The sequence below is a fragment of the Nerophis ophidion genome, linkage group LG13, assembly GCF_033978795.1.
Source record: "Nerophis ophidion isolate RoL-2023_Sa linkage group LG13, RoL_Noph_v1.0, whole genome shotgun sequence".
NCBI classification, from domain to species: domain Eukaryota; kingdom Metazoa; phylum Chordata; class Actinopteri; order Syngnathiformes; family Syngnathidae; genus Nerophis; species Nerophis ophidion.
Window position 1 is genome coordinate 44423877 of NC_084623.1, and position 27744 is coordinate 44451620.

Here is a 27744-nt window from a genome sequence, read left to right on the forward strand (position 1 = left end):
TTTAAAAAAAAAATCGAATTAGCTAGTTTTTCTCTTTTATTTTGTTAGAATTTTGAATTTTAAAGAGTCGAAATTGAAGATAAACTATGTTTCAAAATTAAATTTTCATTTTTTTTGTGTTTTCTCCTCTTTAAAACCATTCAATTAAGTGTTTTTTCATCATTTATTTTCTACAAAAAAAACTTCCGTAAATGGAAAAAAATGTACAACCGAATGTATGACAGAAATACCCATTTTTTTTATACATATAGATTTATTTATTAAAGGTTAATGTAGCAAATTTCTGGCAATCTATTTAAGTGTGCATCAAACTGGTAACCATTCGCATTAATCAGTACCCAAGAAGTAGCTTTTGGTTTCAAAAAGGTTGGTGACCCCTGGTCTATAGAGATTGCCCCATGATATCATTGTTTTTTTTTCAATGTTTTGTATCTATAATATTGGTGCTTCAGTTCAAGAGCATTGATATAAAACATTGCCAGGTGTGTTATTTGTACATGTCAAACACCACACACCTAAAGATCAGCCAATAACAACAGAGTCTTGGCAGTTTGACATTCTGTAGTACCAGGATTGTCTTGTGAGGGGCAACAGTGTGCCATTGGGAACCGGGGCTGCTGGAAAATAAACTGAAGAAGCTGAGCTAGCCTGACTAAATAAACACATTATCCTATTTGGATTGTGGTAACTTGTCGGCTGTATTAAAACCAACATTCATGCACAAATGTGTTCACAACGCAACACCTTCTTCCCCAAATTCTTACTTTTGTAGGTTGATTTATCCGCTTTCAGTCAGTTTGTGGCTTGAAACCTCCTTGTGGTGGACTCAGTAGGATTCATAATTTTGAATATATTATTGTAAATTGTATTGGTATTATTATTATTATTTATTATCATTATTAGTATTATTATTATTTATATATATATATATGTTTTCTATATTACTACAACTACTACTACTATGTCTGCTATTAATAACTAAATACATAATAATATAATAATAAAACCAACAATTAATAATAATAATACAACACATAATGATAAAAGTAATAATAATAACATAATTATAATATATGATTATATCCATAATATAAATACTACGAATGACAATATTAAAATCCTATTTTATTAATATCATATTACAATTATTTGTTTTACATCATTTTATTATGATACTACAACTACTACTACTAGTAATATTATTCATAATACTGATAATACTAATAATTTAATACTATCATATACAATATATTATATATACTAATGTATAATACTATTAGTATTAATATAAAACAATAATAATATAACTGTATTACTGTGATATGATGTGTATTGGTATTATTACAATGTATTATTATTAAATATTGTTATTAATATTATAATAATGATAATACCAATAACAACACGTTTATTAATAGTTATTGTTAATATTAATATTGTTATAATAACACTATAATATAACTGTATTATTAATACTGTGATATGTGTATTATTATTATTATTACAATGTTTTATTAGTAGTTGTATTATTGTTATTGATAATATTATAATAATGATAATACCAATAACAATAACGGCGTGGCGCAGTGGGAGAGTGTCCGTGCGCAACCCGAGGGTCACTGGTTCAAATCCCACCTAGAACCAACCTCGTCACGTCCGTTGTGTCCTGAGCAAGACACTTCACCCTTGCTCCTGATGGGTACTGGTTGGCGCCTTGCATGGCAGCTCCCTCCATCAGTGTGTGAATGTGTGTGTGAATGGGTAAATGTGGAAGTAGTGTCAAAGCGCTTTGAGTACCATGAAGGTAGAAAAGCGCTATACAAGTACAACCCATTTATCATTTATTTATTTAACAACAAAACTTATTAATATAGTTATTAATAATATTGTTATTATAATACCACTGCAATTAGTTGGTGACTTGTCCAGGGTGTACACCACCTTCCGCCCGATTGTAGCTGAGATGGGCACCAGCGGCCACTGCGAACCCAAAGGGAATAAGCGGTAGGAAATGGATGGATGGATGACAATGTATTATTATAAAAACGTGCGATTATAAATTGTATTGATCAGATATTGTTATTGTTACTTTATTATTATTATTATTATTATTATTATTATTTACTATTATTGATGATAATTATAATATAACAAATTGGGGACGATTTGGTACATTTGGTAAAGTGGCCATGCCAGCAACCTGACGGTTCCTGGTCGATCCCCAGCTTCTACCACCCCAGTCACGTCCGTTGTGTCCTTGAGCGAGACACTTCACCCTTGCTCCTGATGGCTGGTGGTTAGGGCCTTGCATGGCAGCTCCCGCCATCAGTGTGTGAATGTGAATGTGTGTGTGAATGTGGAAATAGTGTCAAAGCGCTTTCAGTACCTTGAAGGTAGAAAAGTGTTATACGAGTATAACCCATTTACCATATATATTGTATAGTCAACAATAAAAATCCTAATATTAATTATAATTTAAAAATGCCTTTTTAAACACCCAAAGTCACCAATCAGGAAATAAACAATCGGAATCAAGAAGTCAAAATAAAAATAAAAATGTACAATGAAATATAAGATACCATATAACGGTCACAAACTCGCAATGCTGCCGTAGTTGTGACCTCAAGACGCGGAGACAGGAGGCGACATGCTGGTAGTAGGAGTCGTCCATGTAGCAAACAGTGCAACAGGGAAGTGCACAAAAATATAAACAAGCTGTAAAACAAACATTGCCAAGTCTCGACGAGCCAGTCCCGACCGCAATGCAAGTCTAGCATACACAGCTCTCTGATTAGCGATCAGAAGCAGGTGAGTCTTCTGATCGCTAATCAGAGGCAGGTGCTGCAACCAAACAGGAAGTGTAACAAAAATAAGAGCGCTGACAGGAAACCAACACCGAAATGAGGAAACACAAGAATAAGTCAGATCAGCTGTGACAGGTTGGAACAATAACAAAAGAAACATTGATGACAGATTCATGAAATCACAATCTAATGCAGGGGTGTCAAACATACGGCCCATTGTCCGGATCAGGCCCGCCAACAGGTTTTATCCAGACCGCCTAATGAGTTTGCCAAGTATTAAAATGAGTTGCATTTTTTTTTTTAATGAAAGAAACTGCTGTTCTGAATGTGTCCACTGGATGTAACAATAGCAATTCTGTTAGGACCAGCAGGAGGTACAAAGTAAAGCGTGGAAACTTAAAACTTGCCGTTTTGTGTCTGCCACTTCAAACACATCGGTTTTTCAATCAATCAATCAATGTTTACGTGATTCACGTCGCGACACAGTCAGTTCTCTGTGTCAGTACGTGTGTCAACGTGATTCACGTGATTCGTGGCAGTTCCACTCATACCGGCATGGTCGCGGCGGAGCTCAACGGAACTGAGAAAGGAACGAATCAGTTCATAAAGTGATTCCCATTGTAACATCACAGGTGAAAGGTCATCGCTCCGACAGCGAACAATTGAAAGGCGTTGAAATCGCCAAATTCACCCTTTTAGAGTTCGGAAATCATTTAAAAAAACGATTTTCTGCAACATCAAGGTATATATTGACGCTTACATAGGTCTGGTGATAATGTTTCCCTTTAAACAATGTCAGCTAAGGTTTATCCGAGAGCCAGACGCAGTCATCAAAAGAGCCACATCTGGCTCGAGAGCCATAGGTTCCCTACCCTTGGTCTAGATTCACGTGATTCACGTCACGACACAGTCAGTTCTCTATGTCAGTACGTTCGCGAACGTGATTCACGTGATTCGCGGCAGTTCCACTCATACCGGCATGGTCGGGGCAGAGCTCAACTGAACTGAGAAAGGAACGAATCAGTTCATAAAATGATTCGGTTCAGTACGATCACTCAAAAGATTCATTCGTTCGAACGAATCGTTCCCGAACGACACAACAGTAGTGGATTGCTTCCCATTGTAACATCCCAGCGAACAATTGAAAGGCGTTTAAATCGCCAAATTCACCCTTTTAGAGTTCGGAAATTGTTTAAAAAAACCATATAGCCTTTTTCCTGCAACATTAAGGTATATATTGACGCTTACATTGGTCTGGTGATAATGTTCCCCTTTAAGCAATGTCAGCTAAGGTTTATCCGAGAGCCAGACGCAGTCATCAAAAGAGCCACATCTGGCTCGAGAGCCATAGGTTCCCTACCCTTGGTCTAGATTCACGTGATTCACGTCACGACACAGTCAGTTCTCTATGTCAGTACGTTCGCGAACGTGATTCACGTGATTCGCGGCAGTTCCACTCATACCGGCATGGTCGGGGCAGAGCTCAACTGAACTGAGAAAGGAACGAATCAGTTCATAAAATGATTCGGTTCAGTACGATCACTCAAAAGATTCATTCGTTCGAACGAATCGTTCCCGAACGACACAACAGTAGTGGATTGCTTCCCATTGTAACATCCCAGCGAACAATTGAAAGGCGTTTAAATCGCCAAATTCACCCTTTTAGAGTTCGGAAATTGTTTAAAAAAACCATATAGCTTTTTTTCTGCAACATCAAGGTATATATTGAGGCTTACATCGGTCTGGTGATAATGTTCCCCTTTAAGCAATGTCAGCTAAGGTTTATCTGAGAGCCAGACGCAGTCATCAAAAGAGCCACATCTGGCCCGAGAGCCATAGGTTCCCTACCCCTGGTCTAGACAATGAACACAAAAAGCCTCGCAAATACTCTGAAGTGACTCATTAGAGCAGAGAATGAACAACCGATACTCCCAACAAACATTGCCAGGGTTAAAAGCCAATAATCCAGCTCGGGGCTGTGCTGAAAACATACATTAAAGGCTGACGAATCAATAACACACAGAAGTGCCTTTTCAGACCTTGCAGGTACCGAGCGGTCACGTTTAACCGTGTCAGAGTAGACATTTTCCTCCCTTTCTTCGTCTGATAAGCACACTGATGTGGACCAGTTATGCTCTCAGACATTTAATGCTTCCTCCATCAGGATGAAAAACTGAATTTTTGTTCTTGGATAAGTTTCTTGAACTTTTGGGTTCAGCCCATCTGCGGATGTAAAGTGCTCCAAAGGGATGCTTTCAGCATAAGAATATGACAACCGTCAGCGCGTCAGCACTTTCCACAGCAAATGGACTCCCTGGCAGTTGCATCAAGGGAATATCATCATCCGATCAGGGGAAGAGGAACACAGGATAGGACGGCGCCACGTTCCGAGTCCCGTGATGGAAGCAACAACAAACGGGGCATTTACAAAAGTGTCTGTTGATTGCAAACGCTGAATGGAGACAGCACAGAGTGGAGCACACACACACACACGCTACACCAGTGGTTCTCAAACGGGGGTATGTGTATCCCTGTGGGTACTTGACGGTATGCCAAGGGATACGTGAGATTTTTTTAAAATAATGTAAAAATAGCAACAATTCAAAAATCCTTTATAATTATATTTATTGAAGAATACTATAAGTTCATAAACTGTGAAAAGAAATGCAACAATGCAATATTCAGTATTGACAGCTAGATTTTTTGTGGACATGTTCCATAAATATTGATGTTAAAAATTTCTTTTTTTGTGAAGAAATGTTTAGAATTAAGTTCATGAATCCAGAAGGATTCCCCAAAGAGGGATCTTTAAGTTGATGATTACTTCTATGTGTGGAAATATTTACTTATAATTGAATCACTTGTTTATTTTTCAGCAAGTTTTTATTATTTTTATTTTTTTTCCAAATAGTTCAAGAAAGACCACTAAAAATGAGCAATATTTTGCACTGTTATATAAATCACAAACTGATGACATAGTGCTGCATTTTACTTCTTTATTTCTTTTTTTTCAACGAAAAATGCTTTGCTCTGATTAAGGGTACTTGAATTGTTCACAGGGGGTACATCACTGAAAAAAGGTTGAGAACCACTGCACTACACACACAACCACACACACATTCTTATAAGAGGTGTGAGGAGTGTGAACCCTCCACCCATCCTTCCTTTCTGCAGCAAGACTTAAAAATACCGCACAACCGTGATGAATGTGCATGTACCGTTTAATTAAAGCACATAAAATGGAAGTTTGAAAAATAGGAGCATACAGTACCATCCAAATCCACCAAACGACACGCTTCTTTTCCTCCTTAGCATTCTCCAACTCCTCACAGTCTCCTCTGAGAAATGTGTGCTCTGCTCTCGGTTCCCCACTTTCACTTTATCTCTCTCTCTTTCTCGCTCCTATGTTTCTTCTTTTGCTGTCTTCCTCCAGTCTGTTGCCGAAGTCAAAGTCACTCTCCCTGACATGTACACTAAGCACGCGTGTGAGGGGAGGGTTTAAGGTGAGGAGGGGCCACAAGGTCCCATCTGAGTGGGTTCATTTTGCCACACACCCCTAAAAGGTGCACTCTTCATTGATCTGCATCATAAAAACATGACTGCGGTACAATAATATAAATCAACATATTCAACAAGTACAAATGAGAACAGACATACTGGTAATACAAAGTAACCTTGCGGGTCTGAGCACAGGGTGTGTCCTTCCTGCTCATTCTTACATTCTTAAACACACCTATAAGAACTGAACGAAAACAAGAGAATCGAACACAGAAAGCTTGCATTTTATAAATAAGTAAAATGCATTTTTAAAAACAGTATAATACTGAAGAAAAATATAAACACTTTTGTTCTGATCCCATTGTTCATGAGTTGAACTCAAAGATTTAAAACTTTTACTGTATACACAAACGACCTATTCCTTCTTTGCCGAGATAATCCATCCCACCTCACAGGTGTGGCATATCAAGATACTGAGTAAACAACATGATTATTGCACAGATGTGCCTTAGGCTGACCACAATAAAATGTGCAGTTTTATCACACAGCACAATGCCACAGAGGGAGCGTGCAATTGGCATGCTGACTGCAGAAATTTCCACCAGAGCATTTGCCTGTAAATGCAATGTTCATTTCTCTACCATAAGCCGTCTCCAAAGGTGTTTCAGATAATTTGGCATTCCATCTAACCGGCCTCAAAACCGCATACCTCGTGTAACCACGTGTAACCACACCGGCCCAGGACCTCCACATCTAGCATGAATTTCTACCAGAGCCTTTGACCGTGAATGCAATGGTTATTTCTCTACCATAAGCCGTCTCCAAAGGTGTTTCAGATAATTTGGCAATACATCTAACCGGCCTCAAAACCGCATACCACGTGTAACCACACCGGCCCAGGACCTCCACATCCAGCATGAATTTCCACCAGAGCATTTGCCCGTGAATGCAATGTTCATTTCTCTAGCATAAGCCGTCTACAAAGGTGTTTCAGATTATTTGGCAGTACATCTAACCGGCCTCAAAACCGCAGACCACGTGTAACCACACCGGCCCAGGACCTCCACATCCAGCAGTAACTTCCACAAGAGCATTTGCCCGTGAATGCAATGTTCATTTCTGTACCATAAGCCGTCTCCAAAGGTGTTTCAGATAATTTGGCAGTACATCTAACCGGCCTCAAAACCGCAGACCACGTGTAACCACACCGGCCCAGGACCTCCACATCCAGCAGGAACTTCCACCAGAGCATTTTCCCGTGAATGCAATGTTCATTTCTCTACCATAAGCCCTCGCCAAAGGTGTTTCAGAAAATTTGGCAGTACATCTAACCGGCCTCAAAACCGCAGACCACGTGTAACCACACCGGCCCAGGACCTCCACATCCAGCATGAATTTCCACCAGAGCATTTGCCCGTGAATGCAATGTTCATTTCTCTACCATAAGCCGTCTCCATAGGTGCTTCAGATAATTTGGCAGTACATCTAACCGGCCTCAAAACCGCAGACCACGTGGAACCACACCGGCCCAGGACCTCCACTTCCAGCAGGAACTTCCACCAGAGCATTTGCCCGTGAATGCAATGTTCATTTCTCTACCATAAGCCGTCTCCAAAGGTGTTTCAGATAATTTGGCAGTACATCTAACCGGCCTCAAAACCGCAGACCACGTGTAACCACACCGGCCCTGGACCTCCACATCCAGCATGAATTTCCACCAGAACATTTGCCCGTGAATGCAATGTTCATTTCTCTACCATAAGCCGTCTCCAAAGGTGTTTCAGATAATTTAGCAGTACATCTAACCGGCCTCAAAACCGCATACTACATGTAACCACACCGGCCCAGGACCTCCACATCCAGCATGAATTTCCACCAGAGCATTTGCCCGTGAATGCAATGTTAATTTCTCTACCATAAGCCGTCTCCATATGTGCTTCAGATAATTTGCAGTACATCTAACCGGCCTCAAAACCACATACCACGTGTAACCACGTGTAACCACACCGGCCCAGGACCTCCACATCCAGCATGAATTTCCACCGGAGCATTTGCCCATGAATGCAATGTTCATTTCTCTACCATGAGCCATCTCCAAAGGTGTGTTAGATAATTTTGCAGTACATCTAACCGGCCTCAAAACTGCAGACCACGTGTAACCACACCGGCCCAGGACCTCCACATCCAGCATGAATTTCCACCAGAGCATTTGCCCGTGAATGCAATGTTAATTTCTCTACCATAAGCCGTCTCCATATGTGCTTCAGATAATTTGGCAGTACATCTAACCGGCCTCAAAACCGCAGACCACGTGTAACCACACCGGCCCAGGACCTCCACATCCAGCATGAATTTCCACCAGAGCATTTGCCCTTGAATGCAATGTTCATTTCTCTACCATAAGCCGTCTCCATAGGTGCTTCAGATAATTTGGCAGTGCATCTAACCGGCCTCAAAACCGCAGCCCACATGGAACCACACCGGCCCAGGACCTCCACATCCAGCAGGAACTTCCACCAGAGCATTTGCCTGTGAATGCAATGTTCATTTCTCTACCATAAGCTGTCTCCAAAGGTGTTTCAGATAATTTGGCAGTACATCTAACCGGTCTCAAAACCGCATACCACATGTAACCACACCGGCCCAGGACCTCCACATCCAGCATGAATTTCCACCAGAGCATTTCCCCGTGAATGCAATGTTCATTTCTCTACCATAAGCCGTCTCCAAAGGTGTTTCAGATAATTTGGCGGTACATGTAACCGGCCTCAAAACCGCAGACCACGTGTAACCACACCGGCCCAGGACCTCCACATCCAGCAGTAACTTCCACAAGAGGATTTGCCCGTGAATGCAATGTTAATTTCTGTACCATAAGCCGTCTCCAAAGGTGTTTCAGATAATTTGGCAGTACATCTAACCGGCCTCAAAACCGCAGACCACGTGTAACCACACCGGCCCAGGACCTCCACATCCAGCAGGGACTTCCACCAGAGCATTTTCCCGTGAATGCAATGTTCATTTCTCTACCATAAGCCCTCGCCAAAGGTGTTTCAGAAAATTTGGCAGTATATCTAACCGGCCTCAAAACCGCAGACCACGTGTAACCACACCGGCCCAGGACCTCCACATCCAGCATGAATTTCCACCCGAGCATTTGCCCGTGAATGCAATGTTCATTTCTCTACCATAAGCCGTCTCCATAGGTGCTTCAGATAATTTGGCAGTACATCTAACCGGCCTCAAAACCGCTGACCACGTGGAACCACACCGGCCCAGGACCTCCACATCCAGCAGGAACTTCCACCAGAGCATTTGCCCGTGAATGCAATGTTCATTTCTCTACCATAAGCCGTCTCCAAAGGTGTTTCAGATAATTTGGCAGTACATCTAACCGGCCTCAAAACCGCAGACCACGTGTAACCACACCGGCCCTGGACCTCCACATCCAGCATGAATTTCCACTAGAGCATTTGCCCGTGAATGCAATGTTCATTTCTCTACCATAAGCCGTCTCCAAAGGTGTTTCAGATAATTTAGCAGTACATCTAACCGGCCTCAAAACCGCATACTACATGTAACCACACCGGCCCAGGACCTCCACATCCAGCATGAATTTCCACCGGAGCATTTGCCCATGAATGCAATGTTCATTTCTCTACCATAAGCCGTCTCCAAAGGTGTTTCAGATAATTTGGCAGTACATCTAACCGGCTTCAAAACTGCAGACCACGTGTAACCACACCAGCCCACGACCTCCACATCCAGCAGGAATTTTCACCAGAGCATTTGTCCATGAATGCAATGTTCATTTCTCTACCATAAGCCATCTCCAAAGGTGCTTCAGATAATTTGGCAGTACATCTAACCGGCCTCAAAACCGCAGACCACGTGGAACCACACCGGCCCAGGACCTCCACATCCAGCAGGAATTTCCACCAGAGCATTTGCCCATGAATACAATCTTCATTTATCTACCATGAGCCGTCTCCAAAGGTGTGTTAGATAATTTTGCAGTACATTTAACCGGCCTCAAAACCGCAGACCACGTGTAACCACACCGTCCCAGGACCTCCACATCCAGCATGAATTTCCACCAGAGCATTTGCCCATGAATGCAATGTTCATTTCTCTACCATGAGCCGTCTCCAAAGGTGTGTTAGATAATTTTGCATTACATCTACCCGGCTTCAAAACTGCAGACCACGTGTAACCACACCAGCCCACGACCTCCACATCCAGCAGGAATTTTCACCAGAGCATTTGTCCATGAATGCAATGTTCATTTCTCTACCATAAGCCATCTCCAAAGGTGCTTCAGATAATTTGGCAGTACATCTAACCGGCCTCAAAACCGCAGACCACGTGGAACCACACCGGCCCAGGACCTCCACATCCAGCAGGAATTTCCACCAGAGCATTTGCCCATGAATACAAGCTTCATTTATCTACCATGAGCCGTCTCCAAAGGTGTGTTAGATAATTTTGCAGTACATCTAACCGGCCTCAAAACCGCAGACCACGTGTAACCACACCGTCCCAGGACCTCCACATCCAGCATGAATTTCCACCAGAGCATTTGCCCATGAATGCAATGTTCATTTCTCTACCATGAGCCGTCTCCTAAGGTGTGTTAGATAATTTGGCAGTAGAGCTAACAGGCCTCAAAACCGCAGACCACGTGTAACCACACCGGCCCAGGACCTCCCCATCCAGCAGGTGCACCTCCATGATCGCCTGAGACCAGCCACCCGGACAGCTGCTGCAACAATTGGCTTGCATAACCGAATAATTTCTGCTCAAACTGTGAAAAAAATGTTTTTAGAGAAGCTCACCTGCATGCTTGTGGTCCTCATTGGGATCTTGGTGACTTGAGCGAGCAAATGCACCCATTCGATGGTGAAGAGGTGTTCTCTACACGGATGAATCCCGGTTTTCACTGTTCAGGGCTGATGGCAGACAGCCATGGCGTCGTGTGGGAGAGCGGTTTGTTGATGCCAACGTCGTGAATCGAGTGGCCCATGGTGGGGGTGGAGGTTATGGTACAGGCAGGCGTATGTTATGGACAACGAACACGAGTGTATTTCTTTGATGGCATTTTGAAAGCAAAATATACCGTGACGAGATCCTGAGGCCCTTCACCTCATGTTTCAGCCTGACAATTCACGGCCCCATGTTGCAAGAATCTGTACACAACTCCTGGAAGCTAAAAACATCCCAGTTCTTGCATGGCCAGGATGCTTAGCGTACATGTCACCCATTGAGCATGTTTGGGATGCTGTGGATTGGCGTATACGACAGTGTGTTCCAGACCCTGCCAATACTTAGCAACTTGGCACAACCATTAAAGAGGAGTGGACCAACATTCCAAAGGATGGATTATCTCGGCAAAGAAGAAATGCTCAATCGAGATTCATTCGTACATTCATTGACAGCCTAATAACAAACATAAGAAATTCCTGAAATCATCACGTTGTAATGCCTGATATGCAGAACCTTGCAAAATGTATTTCCACTTTGCTGTTTCAGTCTGGGACAAGCGGTAGGAAGTGGATGGATGGTTGGATGTTTCAGCCTTTTAATGTTCTAATAAATCAAACTGTTTATTCATTAAATTTGGCTTTTTTGACTAAAACCTAAAACTCCCAGTAGTCAATAACTGAACCTAAAGTCAGTCCCTCAAGAATTTTGTGGACTTTTTTGTGATGGTTGTGGCCCAAATTGCTCGGATCACAAAAGAAAGACACATTTGAATATTTTCTGGCTTTTTTTTTTTTTTTTCATTGAATCAATGTGTGATTATAGGAATTTGTTATCATGAAACCTAATTTTCAAAGAACACATGATTTTAACAAAAAATGGAAAACTTCTAAAAAATACTGTACTGATGTTTTACTCATTTTATACCACACACTAAACGGTGTTAAAAGCACATACTCAGAGCTCGTTGTCAAATCACGGAATCATTTGAATTCATTATAACTAATAATAGTATTTACTATTTATAATAATGGAAAAAAACTGTGATCTGTCCTCCACAACTTGCAGACATTCTCCGTGTTTATTTTACCCTAGAAAAGCATTTATCCATCTTAAATATTAATTTATGTTCCAAAACATTTACCCCCGCATGTTAAGAGCATGAACTGTTGAGAGCGGTCTCTAGTGGTCAGTTTTTTGTAATTGAGAGACGATGATGGATTATCATCACACTTCAACATCTCTATCACGTAAATACTGCCTCTTTGCTAGGTCAGCATTGCAAATGAAAATCTGTTTTTAATTTGTCTTACCTTGTACATGTTTGAATAAATGTATTATATATGTGAACAAAGAAGTAAAAGTTATATACTAGAAAACCCCAAACTAGTAAAGTTGGCATGTTGTGTAAATGGTAAATAAAAACAGAATACAATGATTTGCAAATCCTATTAACTTATACTCAATTGAATAGACTGCAAAGATGAGCTATTTAATGTTCGAACTGAAAATAATCATTAATTTTGAATTTGATGGCAGCAACGCATTGCAAAAAAGTTGTCACAGGGGCATTTTCACCACTGTGTTACATGGCCTTTCCTTTTAACAACACTCAGTAAACGTTTGGGAACTGAGGAGACCAATTTTTTAAGCTTTTAAGTTGGAATTCTTTCCCATTCTTGCTTGATGTACAGTTTAAGTTGTTCAACATTCCGGGGTCTCCTTTGTGGTATTTGATGCTTCATATTGCGCCACACATTTTCAATGAGAGACATGTCTGGACTACAGGCAGGCCAGTCTAGTACCTGCATTCTTTTACTAAGAAGCCAAGCTATTGTAACAGTTGGCTTAGAATTGTCTTGCTGAAATAAGCAGGGGCGTCCATGATAATGTTGCTCGGATGACAACTATGGTGCTCCAAAACCTGTATAGACCTTTTAGCATTAATGGTGCTTTCACAGATGTGTAAGTTACCCATGCCTTGACGACTAATACACTGCTATATTATCACAGATACTGGCTTTTGAACTTTGCGTCTATAACAATCCTGATGGTTCCTTTCCTCTTTGGTCCGGAGGCCACGACGTCCACAGTTTCGAAAAACAATTTGAAATGTGGACTTGTAAGACCACAAACACTTTTACACTTTGCATGAGTACATCTTAGATGAGCTCGGGCCCAGCGAAGCCGGCGGGGTTTCCAGGTGTTGTTGATAAATGGCGTTCGCTTTGCACAGTAGAGTTTTAACTTGCATTTAAAAATGTAGCGACAAATTGTAGTTACTGAGAGTGGTTTACTGATGTGTTCCTGAGCCCATGTGGTGATACCCTTTACACCCACTGTCCTTTTTTGATGCAGTACCGCCTGAGGGATCAAAGGTACGTAATATTACAGCTTACGTGCAGTGATTTCTCCAGATTTTCTGAAACTTTTGATGATATTACGTACCGTAGATGGTGAAATCCCTAAATTCCTTGCAATAGTTCTTTTAGAAATGTTATTCTCAAACTGTTCAACAATTTGCTCACACATTTGTTCACAAAGTGGTGACCCTCGCCTCATCCTTGTTTGTGAAGGACTGAGCCTTTCATGGAAGCTGCTTTTCTACCCAATCATGGCACCCACCAGTTCCCAATTAGCCTGTTCACATGTAGGATGTTCCAAATAAGTGTTTGATGAGCATTCCTCAACTTTCTCAGTCTTTTTTGCCACTTTTGCCAGCTTTTTTGAAACATGTTGCAGGCATCAAAATCCAAATGAGCTGATATTTCCAAAAAATAACACAGTTTTCCAGTTCGAACGATAAGTATCTTGTCTTTGCTGTCTATTCAACTGAATATAAGTTGAAAAAGATTTGCAAATCATTGTTTTTATTTACAATTTACACAACGTGCCAACTGAACTGATTTTGGGTTTGGTACATACTGTACTGTTTGCGTGGTAAAGTACCCTTTAAAAAGCTAAAATCCACACCAAACAACAATTCATGTTTGCCAAAGTGATTCAAAGTAGTATTGTAAAATCTCCTATGTGCATCTCCTAAGGGAGTCTTATAATTTATGCATAGATGAAATGTGTCCCTATTGATATTGTCAAGACTCGGACTGTAGTGTCTGTCAAGACTCGGACTGTGGTGGGGTTTGTTTTCCCAAGGTGCAAAGCGACTGGAGTGGACACGGCGTGAAGGTAAAGACATATTTAATATTACTCATACAAAGGAACAAACAGAAGGCGCGCACAAGGCGGAGAACAAACTTGGCTACGAAAACAAAACTAATTTTCAGAACGTAAACTATGGACATGAAAATGAAACTTTAAATCTATGGGATGAATAACGATTACTTACTTAGAAAGGAACAGGATCATCAGCATGGATATCATGGGCTTGTAGAAGGTGATAATGGCTGATAAAAGGTGATGTCGCCAGGCTGACTACCTGGCAACTGTGGCTTAAATAATAGTCAATCAATCAATCAATCAATGTTTACTTATATAGCCCTATAAATCACTAGTGTCTCAAAGGGCTGCACAAACCACAACACAAACCACTACGACATCCTCGGTAGGCCCACATAAGGGCAAGGAAAACTCACACCCAGTGGGACGTCGGTGACAATGATGACTATGAGAACCTTGGAGAGGACGAAAGCAATGGATGTCGAGCGGGTCTAACATGATACTGTGAAAGTTCAATCCATAATGGATCCAAAGCGGATCCAACACAGCAGCGAGAGTCCCGTTCACAGCGGAGCCAGCAGGAAACCATCCCAAGCAGAAGCGGATCAGCAGCTTAGAGATGTCCCCAGCCGATTCACAGGCAAGCAGTACATGGCCAACGGATCGGACCGGACCCCCTCGACAGGGGAGAGTGGGACATAGGAGAAAAAGAAAAGAAACGGCAGATCAACTGGTCTAAAAAGGGAGTCTATTTAAAGGCTAGAGTATACAAATGAGTTTTAAGGCGAGACTTAAATGCTTCTACTGAGGTGGCATCTCAAACTGTTACCGGGAGGGCATTCCAGAGTACTGGAGCCCGAAATGAAAACGCTCTATAGGCCGCAGACTTTTTTTGGGCTTTGGGAATCACTAATTAGCCGGAGTCCTTTGAACGCAGATTTCTTGCCGGGACATATGGTACAATACAATCGGCAAGATAGGATGGAGCTAGACCGTGCAGTATTTTATACGTAAGTAGTAAAACCTTAAAGTCACATCTCAAGTGCACAGGAAGCCAGTGCAAGTGAGCCAGTATAGGCGTAATGTGATCAAACTTTCTTGTTCTTGTCAAAAGTCTAGCAGCCGCATTTTGTACCAACTGTAATCTTTTAATGCCAGACATGGGGAGACCCGAAAATAATATGTTACAGTAATCGAGGCGAGACGTAACAAACGCATGGATAATGATCTCAGCGTCTTTAGTGGACAGAATGGAGCAAATTTTAGCGATATTACGGAGATGAAAGAAGGCCGTTTTAGTAACGCTTTTAATGTGTGACTCAAAGGAGAGAGTTGGGTCGAAAATAATACCCAGATTCTTTACCGAGTCGCCTTGTTTAATTGTTTGGTTGTCAAATGTTAAAGTTGGCTTATTAAATAGAGGTCGGTGTCTAGCAGGACCGATAATCAGCATTTCCGTATTTTTGGCGTTGAGTTGCAAAAAGTTAGCGGACATTGATTGTTTAATTTCATTAAGACACACTTCCAACTGACTACAGTCCGGCGTGTTGGTCAGCTTTAGGGGCATGTAGAGTTGGGTGTCATCAGCATAACAGTGAACGCTAACACCGTATTTGCGTATGATGTCACCTAGCAGCAGCAAGTAGATGCGGAAGAGTGCGGGGCCAAGGACCGAACCCTGGGGAACTCCACACGTTACCTTAACGACAGGTGTGAGAGTCCAAACTTGGAACAGGTGAAACTAATGGTTAACTATGAAAACCAGAACAGTGGAGTGAAAAAACAGGAACTATTGGAGTCCAAAAAACAAACAGCACATGGCCAAACAAAAAAATGATCAACAGACATGACACATATATTATTTTGAAACCCTTTTCAGGCAGGAGAGAATACGTTACTTTAATAAACACATCCAAACACTTTATTAATATTTATTATGTGCATGAACAAATAACAGTTGAAATTTTATGTAGGTTTTAAACAAGAAATAGGTTTTATAGCACATCAACATCGTATCAATAACAAATGAAAGTGTTCGTCTTACATGTAATCAGTTGTGAACAGACGAAGCCCCAGGAGTACGGATTTAACGATAAAGCATGCTCACACGCATGAAATAATTTTTTAGCAGCTGTGCTCCTGAAAAAAATGTAATGCACCTCCTTTAAATGTTTTTCTGCAGCCGCATCTGTCCTGGAGGGACTGTTTAGTTGCAATCAAAGCACGGTCGGTGCAGACACATCTCAATCAGACTGGCACATCTTCTGAATCTTTGCAAAAAAACTTGAAGTTGTCGGGTTGCTCGGGGTTCTGGTTCCATAATGGTACAGGTTTCGGACATAAACGGAACCAAAACCTGCACACATTTCACCACTTCCTCTTTATGTACTAATCAAAGTCACGACAAGCCAGGTGCATTCACTAACATCAACATTTTCAACCCAAGCAAGATTTATAATTTAACACCATCAACCTTAAATTAAGGCTGTAGAAAATATACAAAAAAAAATATATATATATATACATTTAAAAAAGTGTATACATATAAATAATATTAATTAAAAAAAAATCATAAATTTAAAACTCCAACAACACAACCAAGGCTTTAAAGACCTACTGAAACCCACAACTACCGACCACACAGTCTGATAGTTTATATATCAATGATGAAATATTAACATTGCAACACATGCAATACGGCCTTTTTTAGTTTACTAAATTGCAATTTTAAATTTCCCGCGTAGTATCCTGTTGAAAACGTCGCGGAATGATGACACGCGTATGATGACGCGTGCGCGTGACGTCACCGGTTGTAGCGGACATGGTCTTCCAGCACCGATCACGGCTAAAAGTAGTCTGCTTTGATCGCACAATTACACAGTGTTCTGGACGTCTGTGTTGCTGAATCTTTTGCAATTTCTTCAATTAATAATGGGAGACGTCAAGAAGAAAGATGTTGGTGGAAAGCGGTGTATTGCGGCCGGCTGTAGCAAAACAAACACAGCCGGTGTTTCTTTGTGTACATTCCCTAAAGATGACGATAAAGTTTTAGTATGGAACAGAGCGGTCAAGCAAACATGGTTCTCTACCACATGCAGGTTTCGGTGAGAAAATTGTGGTAGTAAGTCGGCTCTTACCGTAGACATGAGAGGACCCTGTGTCGTTCCTCCTGCAGCTGTCAAAGAGGCAGCTTCGACTCTCTTGGCTCCTCCATTTCTTCCCTCAGAGACACTGGCGGTCACCACACCCCTCCGACTTTCAGGTATGACTATATAATCCCACTAAAACACTAGTAACACAATTTTTTTTCCAGAATTGTCTTAGTAAATGTGTGTAATAACATCTGAATCGCTCCCACTGTCCTCGTCTTTTTTTTCTTCTTCTAGTCCTTCACTCTCACTATCCTCATCCACGAATCTTTCATCCTCACTCAAATTAATGGGGAATTTGTCGTTTTCTTGGTCCGAATCGCTCTAGCTGCTGGTGGCCATGATTGTAAACAATGTGCGGATGTGAGGAGCTCTACAACCAGTGACGTCACGCGCACATCGTCTGCTACTTCCGGTACAGGCAAGGCTTTTTTATTAGCGACCAAAAATTGCGAACTTTATCGTCGATGTTCTCTACTAAATCCTTTCAGCAAAAATATGGGCAATATCGTGAAATGATCAAGTATAACACATAGAATGGACCTGCTATCCCCCATTTAAATAACAAAATCTCATTTCAGTAGGCCTTTAACTAATGCGATAGTCTGGTTATTATTAATGCTAGTTTAAAAAGTTTAAGTACCAAAGATTATCACACACAGTAGGTGTGGCGAAGTTATTCACCCTTGATCACTCCCTAGGAGGTGAGGAGAGCAGTGAGCAGCAGCACTGGGCACAGCCAGGGAATCATTTTTGGTGATTTAACCCCCCAATTCCAACCCTTGGTGATGAGTGCCAAGCAGGGAAGTAATGGGTCCCAATTATATAGTCTTTGGTATGTCTCAGCCGGGGTTTGAACTCACAAACTACTGATCTCAGGACGGACACTCCAACCATTAGGCCACTGAGCATTAGTTGATAATAATGTTAATATTATATCTGTCAGGCTGGCCCCTGACAGTTTTTTTGTGTTGTACTTTTCTCCTGTGTGTGTAGTATTTCCTGTCAGCGCTCCTATTTTGTTGTTTCCTGTCTTCCTCTCTGAGCGCTGTTTCCCCTCAGCTGCGGCTGATTGGCACCTGGCTACACCTGGTGTCAATCAGCCCGATTTCTATTTTTACCTGCTTTTGTCCTCCAGTCTGTGCTGGATTATTCTCATGTAGTGTCGCTTCTGTATTGTCGCTCCTGTCGCGTCGTACCGTGTCGTGTCTTTGCAGCGTAGCGGTAAGCTATATTCGTTAGATGTTTGTAGCTTACTGTTTTTTCGTTCCCTGCTTCCAGTTTGTTTTCATATTACACGTACGACTTCTGTTTTCCTGCTCACTATCCGCTAGCTTCCACGCTAGGCCCTTTTTGTTTTTGCTAACTTCCATGCTAAGTTCCTTTTGTTTTCTAGCTCCCATGCTAGCTCTCTTAGTTAGTTATCCGCCTTGTACGCGTTTTTGTTTGTACCCTTTGGTTTTTCATTGTTTTGCTATCTTTAATAAATCATTTTTTCCTATCCAATGCCTCCAACTCTGCATCTTGGGGGTTCGTCCACTAACTAACTCTGACAATATTAATACTAACTGCTTCTTCCTACTCCTTTTTGATATAAGCTCAAACCATAATACATAATAATTATTATTATGGACATGTCATCTCTGAGTACAGACATCATTGCCCACTGGTGGTCCCTGGCTCTAATGACAAGTTAAGATTCAATAGGCCAACATGTTCGGATCCAAAAGCGAGACTGTGTAACAATAAAATAAATATCCCGAGGAGTGTGTGTTGCATTGAATTAGGTTATGATGTTACATAAATTGTCTCGCATGCCAACTAACCTGCGGGGTGACAAGGACGTATTTAGTTGACGATAAAGAAATGAGACTTTGGCTCCATGTTGATGTTTGTGTACCGTTACAATCAACTAAAGATGCATCATGTCAGGAGTGCATAAAAGGGAAGGAGCAAGAGAGTAAATATTGATCTTCCGTTCATAGGCTTTGTATTTCTACTTTGGAAAATGAAGCAATTAAAGGTAGGATGCGTTGTTTACACAACCGCTAACATAAATGGAAATTATATAAGAAAATAGGTATGCCGTGGTGACTTCAATAAGATACAAATAAACATTCAGTTGACATGGGAAGGTAGTAGATATTATATGACTCAATATTGGACATATTGCTTTTCCCTAGCAGACATCTGCAATAAACAACTGCGGGGCCAGAGTCAATAAACAATGACATGTTCTATTAATCACCAAGAAATAGAACATATATGCTACTGCAGAACCATGATATGATTATTTAGTCCAAAAAAATGGATTTGCAGGTTACTTTATGCCTGCGTCAAATCAAATCATGAATTTGATACTGTCCATAACTCAATGCAATTCTGGATAAAAAAAAAAAACATTTTGCATGTAGTCCAACAAATGCTGCACAAAAAATTGGCATGGGAACGCATTTTAAAGAGTATTTTGAGGAGTATTTTAGTCCATATTGATTTGATTGAGACTTGTATTAGTAGATTGAAAAGTACAGTACATATGGCAGGGGTAGGGAACCTATGGCTCGCGAGCCAGATGTGGCTCTTTTGATGACTGCATCCGGCTCTCAGGTAAATCTGAGCTGACATTGCTTGATTAATTCCACTTCTAATCACAGCGTTAAAAATAACGCTGTAAATATAAAACATTCTCGTGCATTTTTAATCCATCCATCCGTTTACTACGGCACCTGTTCAAGAAGTTGCAATAATGGTAAGAAGTTATTTATTTATTATTGGTTAGTGTGGGGCTTGCCCTCCTGGGGGTTCTTCAGACCACCAAGCACCGCATCAGAGCCTGTTTCGGGGTTACAATATTGTTTTATTTTTCAATAAGTCTCTCAGTTGCTTTCCAGCAATTGTCTTTTTCTCTTTCGTTCTCGTTCGCACTCCAGGCAACCCTGTCTCTCCTTCTGGCTTCTGCATAGCGACAGGTGATTGGATAACAAGGCCCAGGTGGGCCATAAACGCACTTGTTGCTGATTTCGAGGGTGGTCCTGGCACACCCCGCTTCACTGCAGGCCTGCAGGCCACGCCCCCTCCACAGTTAGCTTCAGAATAACAATGTTCTTTGAGAATAAGAGACCAATATACTCTAGAAATGTTGGTCCTACTTAAAAATGCACGCGTTTAGTTGTGTTCAGTGTTAAAAAAAAATATTATGTGGCTCTCACGGAAATATATTTTAAACTATTTGGCTTCGTGGCTCTCTCAGCCAAAAGGTTCCCGACCCCTGACATATGGTAACACCCGAATACGTTTTTCAACTTGTTTAAGTCGGGGTCTACGTTAATCAATACAATGCAGTAAACAACTGCTTGGCCAGAGTAGATCAACAATGACATGTTCTATTAATCACCAAGAAATAGAACATATATGCTACTGCAGATCTATGATATGATTATTTAGTCCACAAAAAAAGATGTGCTGGTTACTGAACATGAGCTTGTGATATTTATGTCAAGGCGTGGACTATGGTGTGGTTTGTTTTCCCGTGGTGCAAATTGACTGGACCGGACATTTTTATTAATCACTCAAAAAGTACCAAACAAAAGGAACAAACAAAAGGCGCTCTCAGCAGAGGTTCAAACCTTGGCTATGAAAACAAAACTATTATTATAACATAAACTATGGACATTAAACAAAACTTGCAAACTATGGCACGAATAACGAAAACTTACTTGGAACGAGATTTGGGCATGGATCATCAGCATAGATAACAAATGTGTGTAGAGGGTGATGTCGCCAGGCGGACTGCCTGGCAACTGCGGGCTTAAATTGTGCTGTGGTGATTAACAGGTGCATGAGTCCAAGTGAATCAGGTGCGTGACATGACAAATGAAAACTAACGAGTTGTCATGGTGGCAAAAACAAACAAGAGCGCACAATGAGTCCAAAACCAAACAGAACGTGACCACAAAACATGACAATTTATGCGGAAAATGGTACGTCAAATCAAATCATGAATTTGATACGGTCCATAACTAAAAGCAATTTGGATACAAAAATAAACATTTTGCATATAGTCCAAAAATGCTGCACAGAAAGTTGTCATGGGAATGCATTTTAAACAGTATTTTGAAGAGTAGTCCATAATACTAAGTAATTGAAACAACAATGCATTTCAACTGCAATTCCTTAAAAAATGTCAGTTTTCTTCTAATATAAAACTTGTTACACCTTACTACATATCTCTTATTTTTGCTACTATGTCTTTAAGGTTCAGACTTGGAACAAAAGCAGATTTTTTAGATTCTTATCAATTCATACTTTTACATAAGACATGCGTTTGAGATTCTCTTTCAAAAAATCTCTCTGGTACATTTAGCCCTGGGACTTCCTTTCATTCACACCGCCGACGTGTTTAAAAAAAAAAAAATCTAATTATACTTGGATACTTTGCTGACAAAATGGTGCAGATGCCACCTGGGAGTTATTCTGTCCAGGCAGTCACTGTGGTATACTGTACATAAAGCAAGGCTGTCCAAGTGCAGCCCAGTGAGGGGCTGTCAAATGAGTAAAGCATTAATTATGTTTCTTCTAAATTAAGTCGTACAAATAATCACAGTTAATCTGTTTAGTTTTTGTTGTTTTAATATGGGTACCTCGGATTTTTAAATTTGTAACACTATTAACATGGACTGGAAATTGGAAAACTTGCAATTTTTTACAACACATTTCTGCATAAAAGTGATAATATATCAATGTTTAGGTGCTTATTACCCTGTGCATTCATATTTTGCTGTTTTTTTTTACATTTTTTGTATCTTGTGTGATTGTAAAAGATGTCTATCTGGTCTGAGAAGTAAAAGAGGAGCCATGTTCATGTGTTGTTAATATTCAGTGTTTTATTGTTCAGTTAATATTGCAAATCCCACATTCTTTATTTTAAATGTACATTTTGGGTGTCCCATTCAGTAAAAAAAAACTGTAAAACTCCATTCCATTTTTTCTAGGTGGTCTGTCATAAGTTTTTTTTAGAATTCTATCAGACATTGTGACTTTGGTATTAGTGTTCCTGAACAAAAAGGGACCCAAACACACATACTGTTTAGCAGATTTTTACAACTAATTGTGCATATAAAATTTATACACACATACACATTGGACTCCCAGACAATTTTTTTTTTTCTCTCAATGTAGCCCCCCGAGTCAAAATATTTGCCCAGCTCTGTTATAAGGAAATATACACGATATTTCGGTCTGCCAGAAAAAGTGTCCCCATCTATAATCCTCAAGTAATGTACTAACATTTATCCAAGTAGAAATATCACAGACTACATCAACAAACTTCTTTGACAATCAAAGAATGATCGTAAAAACAGTCCGCATTTTGTGTTGTTAATCCAATTAATTGCTAGCAGAAAAAAGAACTGCCAGACCATATCTTCGGTATATTAGATGTAATTTCCTGTCCGGATTTTAGTTTTAGGCTTCTTGTGTGGATGGATGGATGGATGGATGGACGGATGGACTTCTTGTAAAACCTCGCAGTTGTCTCTTTTTCACAATTTTTCCGGTGTTCTTTCTTTGTTATGTTAAATGTCTTCACTTTTTCTTGCATGATTTACACGGGATTTTGTAAATTACATTACATTTTTTGTCTTGTTCTATTTTTTTATTTTGTATGTACAAGTAACTGTCTGGTTTTTGTGTGAGGTTTAACTTTATTGTCATTGCACAAGTACAACAAAACTTTGTTTTCAGCACAACCTGTTCAAGATTAGACAAACAAATATTGTACAGGGTTACAGAACAGGAACGCTGATGGGTCGCCACAAGGTGCCCAATAAAAGATGGGAAAAAGGTCAACGCTAGGGGAGGATCAGTAAAAAAAATACTATCTAGGGGGCCCAGTCTGGAGTGGGAAAAAAAAACACATATACATATCACAACATACATGTCAAGACTTGCAACAGAGGGGAGGGAGTGTGGGGGGGTATGGTGGCAGGCTGCAGCTCTTCAAGCGCTGCCCAGCTGTCCATCACCTCGGAGGGATTCGGGTCAAGGGCTTTGGATGCATGTGTGTTTGGGTGCATGTGTGTGTGTAAGCCTGCAGCGTGTCTATGTTCCGTGGCCTTGGTGTTCTTGCCAGTCAGTCCAAAGTCAACAACAACAGGTATGTGTCCATGAGAGACAAGAAGGGGAGTTTCTTGTGTCTTTGCCAGACTGTCTTTCAGGAGAGTCTCGAAGCCAGGGAAACAATCCAAGTCAGCATGTTTTGTATGCAAGTTGCACAAGCTTTTCACTCTAAATCGTCTATGACTGGTCCTCAAATTCATCCAGCAGGCAGGCAGTCCCATGTTATCCAATTCAACAGTGTCCACAGTTCTTCCCGTATCCTCCAATCATTTGTGGCAGCTTTGGGGTACTTTGAAGACTGCTAGCAACTTCCAATTGTCGACAAACCAGAGCAACGCTTACTCCAATCAGCAGATGTCAAGTTGTCATAATTCCGAATACGTGGATGTCTTCATTTTATTCCCCTGATGTATGGTAAGGTTATGACCTCTTTGTTCTTTATTTCAGGTTTTTTCTTTGGTTTCTTCTTCGTTCTCTCTTCCTTGTTTTTTTACTTGTTGTTCCCCTTTTTTGATGCCCAGTTGGAATTTGACAGTTTTCAAGTGCATTTTTGATGTGTTTCTCTTCTTGTTTTCTATCTTTTTCTTCTGTTATGATGTTTGCCCGTTCCTAGAGTGTTCTCACCACTGATAATTTGTGTGCTGTGGGATGTTCGGAGGGTCCAGAGTAGATATTGGTCAGTGTGTGTTGGTTTTCGATGAACAGTAATGTGTGTCCTAATCACTTGTATAAAATCAAGCACTTAGGGATGGAGAAAGAATGAAAGACTAGGCCGCTCTAAGGAGCTCAGTGATTTCCAGCATGGCTCTGTCGTAGGATGCCACCTGTGCAAAAATCTAGTCGTGAAATTTCCTTGCTCCTAAATATTCCAAAGTCAACAGTCGGCTTTATTATAAGAACATTTAAGTTTTTGGGAACAACAGCAACTCAGCCACGAAGTGGTAGGCCACGTAAACTGACAGAGAGGAGTCAGCGGATGCTGAAGCGCATAATGCAATGGGGTTGCCGACTTTCTGCACAGTCAGTTGCTGCAGAGCTCCAAACGTCATGTGACCTTTCAATTAGCCCACGTGAAGTACACAGAGAGCTTCATTGAATGGGTTTCCATGGCCAAGCATATGCATCTAACCCATACATGACCAAGTCCAATGCAAAGCGTTGGATGCAGTGGTGTAAAGCACGTCACCACTCGACTCTCGAGCAGTGAAAACGCCTTCTCTGGAGTGATGAATCATGCTTGTCCATCTGGCAATCTGATGGATGAGTCTGGGTTTGGAGGTTGCCAGGAGAACGGTACATTTTGAAATGCATTGTGCCGAGTGTGAAATTTGTTGGGGGAGGAGTTATGGTGTGGTGTTGTTTTTCAGGAATTGGGCTTGGCCCCCCTAGTTCCAGTGAAAGGAACTTTGAATGATCCAGGATACCAAAACATTTTGGACAATGCCATGCTCCCAACCTTGTGGGAACAGTTTGGAGCGGGTCCCTTCCTCTTCCAACATGACTATGCACCAGTGCACAAAGCAATGTCTGTAAAGAGATAGATGACAGTGTCTGGTATGGATGAACTTGACTGGCCTGCACAGAGTCCTGACCTGAACCCGATAGAACACTTTTCGGATGAATTAGAACGCAGAATGAGAACCAGGCCTTCTCGACCAACATCAGTGTGTGACCTCATTAATGCGCTTTTGGAAGAATGGTGGAACATTCCCATAAACACACTCCGCAACCTTGTGAACAGCCCTTTCCAGAAGAGTTGAAGCCGTAATAGCTGCAAAAGGTGGACCCACATCATATTGAACCATTTAGGAATTGGATGGCACTTCAAGCTCATATGTGAGTCAAGGCAGGTGGCCAAATACAAGCACATGTGCATACATGCAGTCGTGCATCTAATCACATTTCATCAAACATATATTAGCGTTGTTCCCCTCGGGGAAACTGTGGTAAAACACGGCACACTGACAAAGGTTAACCTTTTGTTAACTATGTACAAGGTTAATAAGGTTTGCATCTCTTTCTTCCTCCCCATGTATCTGCTTTCTTTTGTAATTGTAGGTATCATTACACACATGTATCGTTGCATTTGAAACAATTGTATTGTTGATGATTGAGGGTAATCAATCAATCAATCAATCAATGTTTATTTATATAGCCCTAAATCACTAGTGTCTCAAAGGGCTGCACAAACCACAACGACATCCTCGGTAGATCCCACATAAGGGCAAGGAAAACTCACCCCAGTGGGACGTCGGTGACAGTGACAATGATGACTATGAGAAACCTTGGAGAGGACCGCATATGTGGGCCAACCCCCCCCCTCCCTCCAGGGGACCAAAGCAATGGATGTTGTGCAGTAATTATTATTGTTGTCGAGGCAGTAATTATTATTGTTATTCATTATTGTGAGGGGGCGTAGCCTGCGGACCTGCAGCGAGGCGGAGTGTGCCGGGGCCTGCTCCGAGATCTGCGACAGGTGCGTAGATGGCCCACCTGGGCGCTTTTATCTGATCACCTGTCACTCTATAAAAGGGCAGCAGCGGGAAGGAAGTGGTTAGAGAAGTTGGAGTTGATGGTCAAGCGAGAACCCGAGCACGAGCACGAGCCAGAGCAAGACGGAGACGAGAGCAGATGGCTGAAAAGCAACTCAGGGAACGAGAACGTCACGAGAAGCAATTGCTGAAAAGCAGAATGATAAGTTTATTGAAAAATAAACCAAATCACAAACACGTCGAGCCTGTCATGTCCGTCCTTGGTGGTCCAAAGAACCCGGAGGTGCAAGACCTCCACAATTGTCACTACTGCTAATTATATTGCTATTTTAATCGCTCATTTGTAGTGTAATAATGTTCATTGTCATTTCTGGGTTATTAGTATTTACTTCACTAACTGCTTCTTTGCTATCAATTTTCATGTCATATTTGTACATATCCTATTTGCTGATGTTGTTTTGTTGTTGTTGTTGTTGTCTTATCCCTCTCTCGTCCCCGCAATGTCTCCCTCTGTTTTCCTTTTTGTTTCCACTTTCTATCCCCTCCTGCTCTGGTCTGGCTGTGCCAAACATTAATATAAATCAATTTAATAAAGTCAAAATACAAATAAGACAACAAGACAAGTAGCCCAAACTTCTCTTTTATAAAGTAAATATGTACAGCAGATTTGGGCATCAACGATCAGATTTGCCTGAGTGGCTGGACAGGACAAAAAACAAACAAGCAAAAAAAGGAAAAATATAGCAAAAAGGCAAATCATTCAGAATAGTCATGCATACAACTCGAGATTTATGGATTATTATTTTATGTTTTTTCAATGTTACGGAACACAAAGCGTTCGTGCTGTGCTTGCTGTGTAATGTTGGCACAAATAATACGTCTTTTATGGCCATACATGCCAACCCTCCCGGATTTTCCGGAAGACTTCCAAAAATCAGCACCTCTCCCGAAAACCTCCAGGAAGAAATGTTCTCCCGAAAATCTCCCGAGATTCAGCCAGAACTGGAGGCCACGCCCCCTCCAGCTCCTTGCGGACCTGAGTGGGGACAGCCTGTTTTAACGTCCGCTTTCCCATTATATAACAGCTTGCCGACCCAATCATGTTACAACATCTACGGATTTGAATAAAAAACTGCACACACAAGGAGACGAAGCAGAAGAACGAGGAAGTTACAGCCATGGCGACGCAGTCTGTAATAGAGTGATTCTATGTTGTCTGTTGCCATCTCCTGGTGAATGTTGGCTATAGCCTTTTGGGGTTGCTTTTTGATTGGCCAACGATTTACGTGGTGTTGTGCACCTGACGGCAAGTGAGGGAGTCTGTAGAGACATAACTTCATCACGTCGCCTGGTTATTGACTCCAACCCAATATATTACACTGTCGACGAGCAAAATTAAGAAATAAAAGGCAGAACATAGGTTACTCAAATAGTGAAAGGTAAGTGTTGTTGTTGTTTTTTAGTAACCAACAAGCACAGTACAGTTACTAGAACATCTGTGTTTTTATTACTGTGTATTTGATAGGT

At 41.2% G+C, this 27744-nt stretch overlaps 1 protein-coding gene across 7 annotated transcripts in view; it reads right to left on the reverse strand.

The window, feature by feature from the left end:
* LOC133564596 (rap1 GTPase-activating protein 2-like) overlaps window positions 1–27744 on the reverse strand; it is a 314916-nt gene that overhangs the window by 266056 nt on the left and 21116 nt on the right. For 3 of the 7 annotated variants that reach the window (XM_061918999.1, XM_061919006.1, XM_061919003.1), the window contains exon 1: window positions 2580–2736. The exons of 1 other annotated variant lie outside the window; for it this stretch is intronic. In XM_061918999.1, the coding sequence (XP_061774983.1) occupies window positions 2580–2671 (92 nt within the window). In that variant the 5' untranslated portion in view covers window positions 2672–2736. Of the gene's footprint in view, window positions 1–2579; window positions 2739–6075; window positions 6259–27744 lie in introns of those variants that run through there. 3 more of the 7 variants (XM_061919001.1, XM_061918997.1, XM_061919011.1) reach the window with 3 other exon arrangements.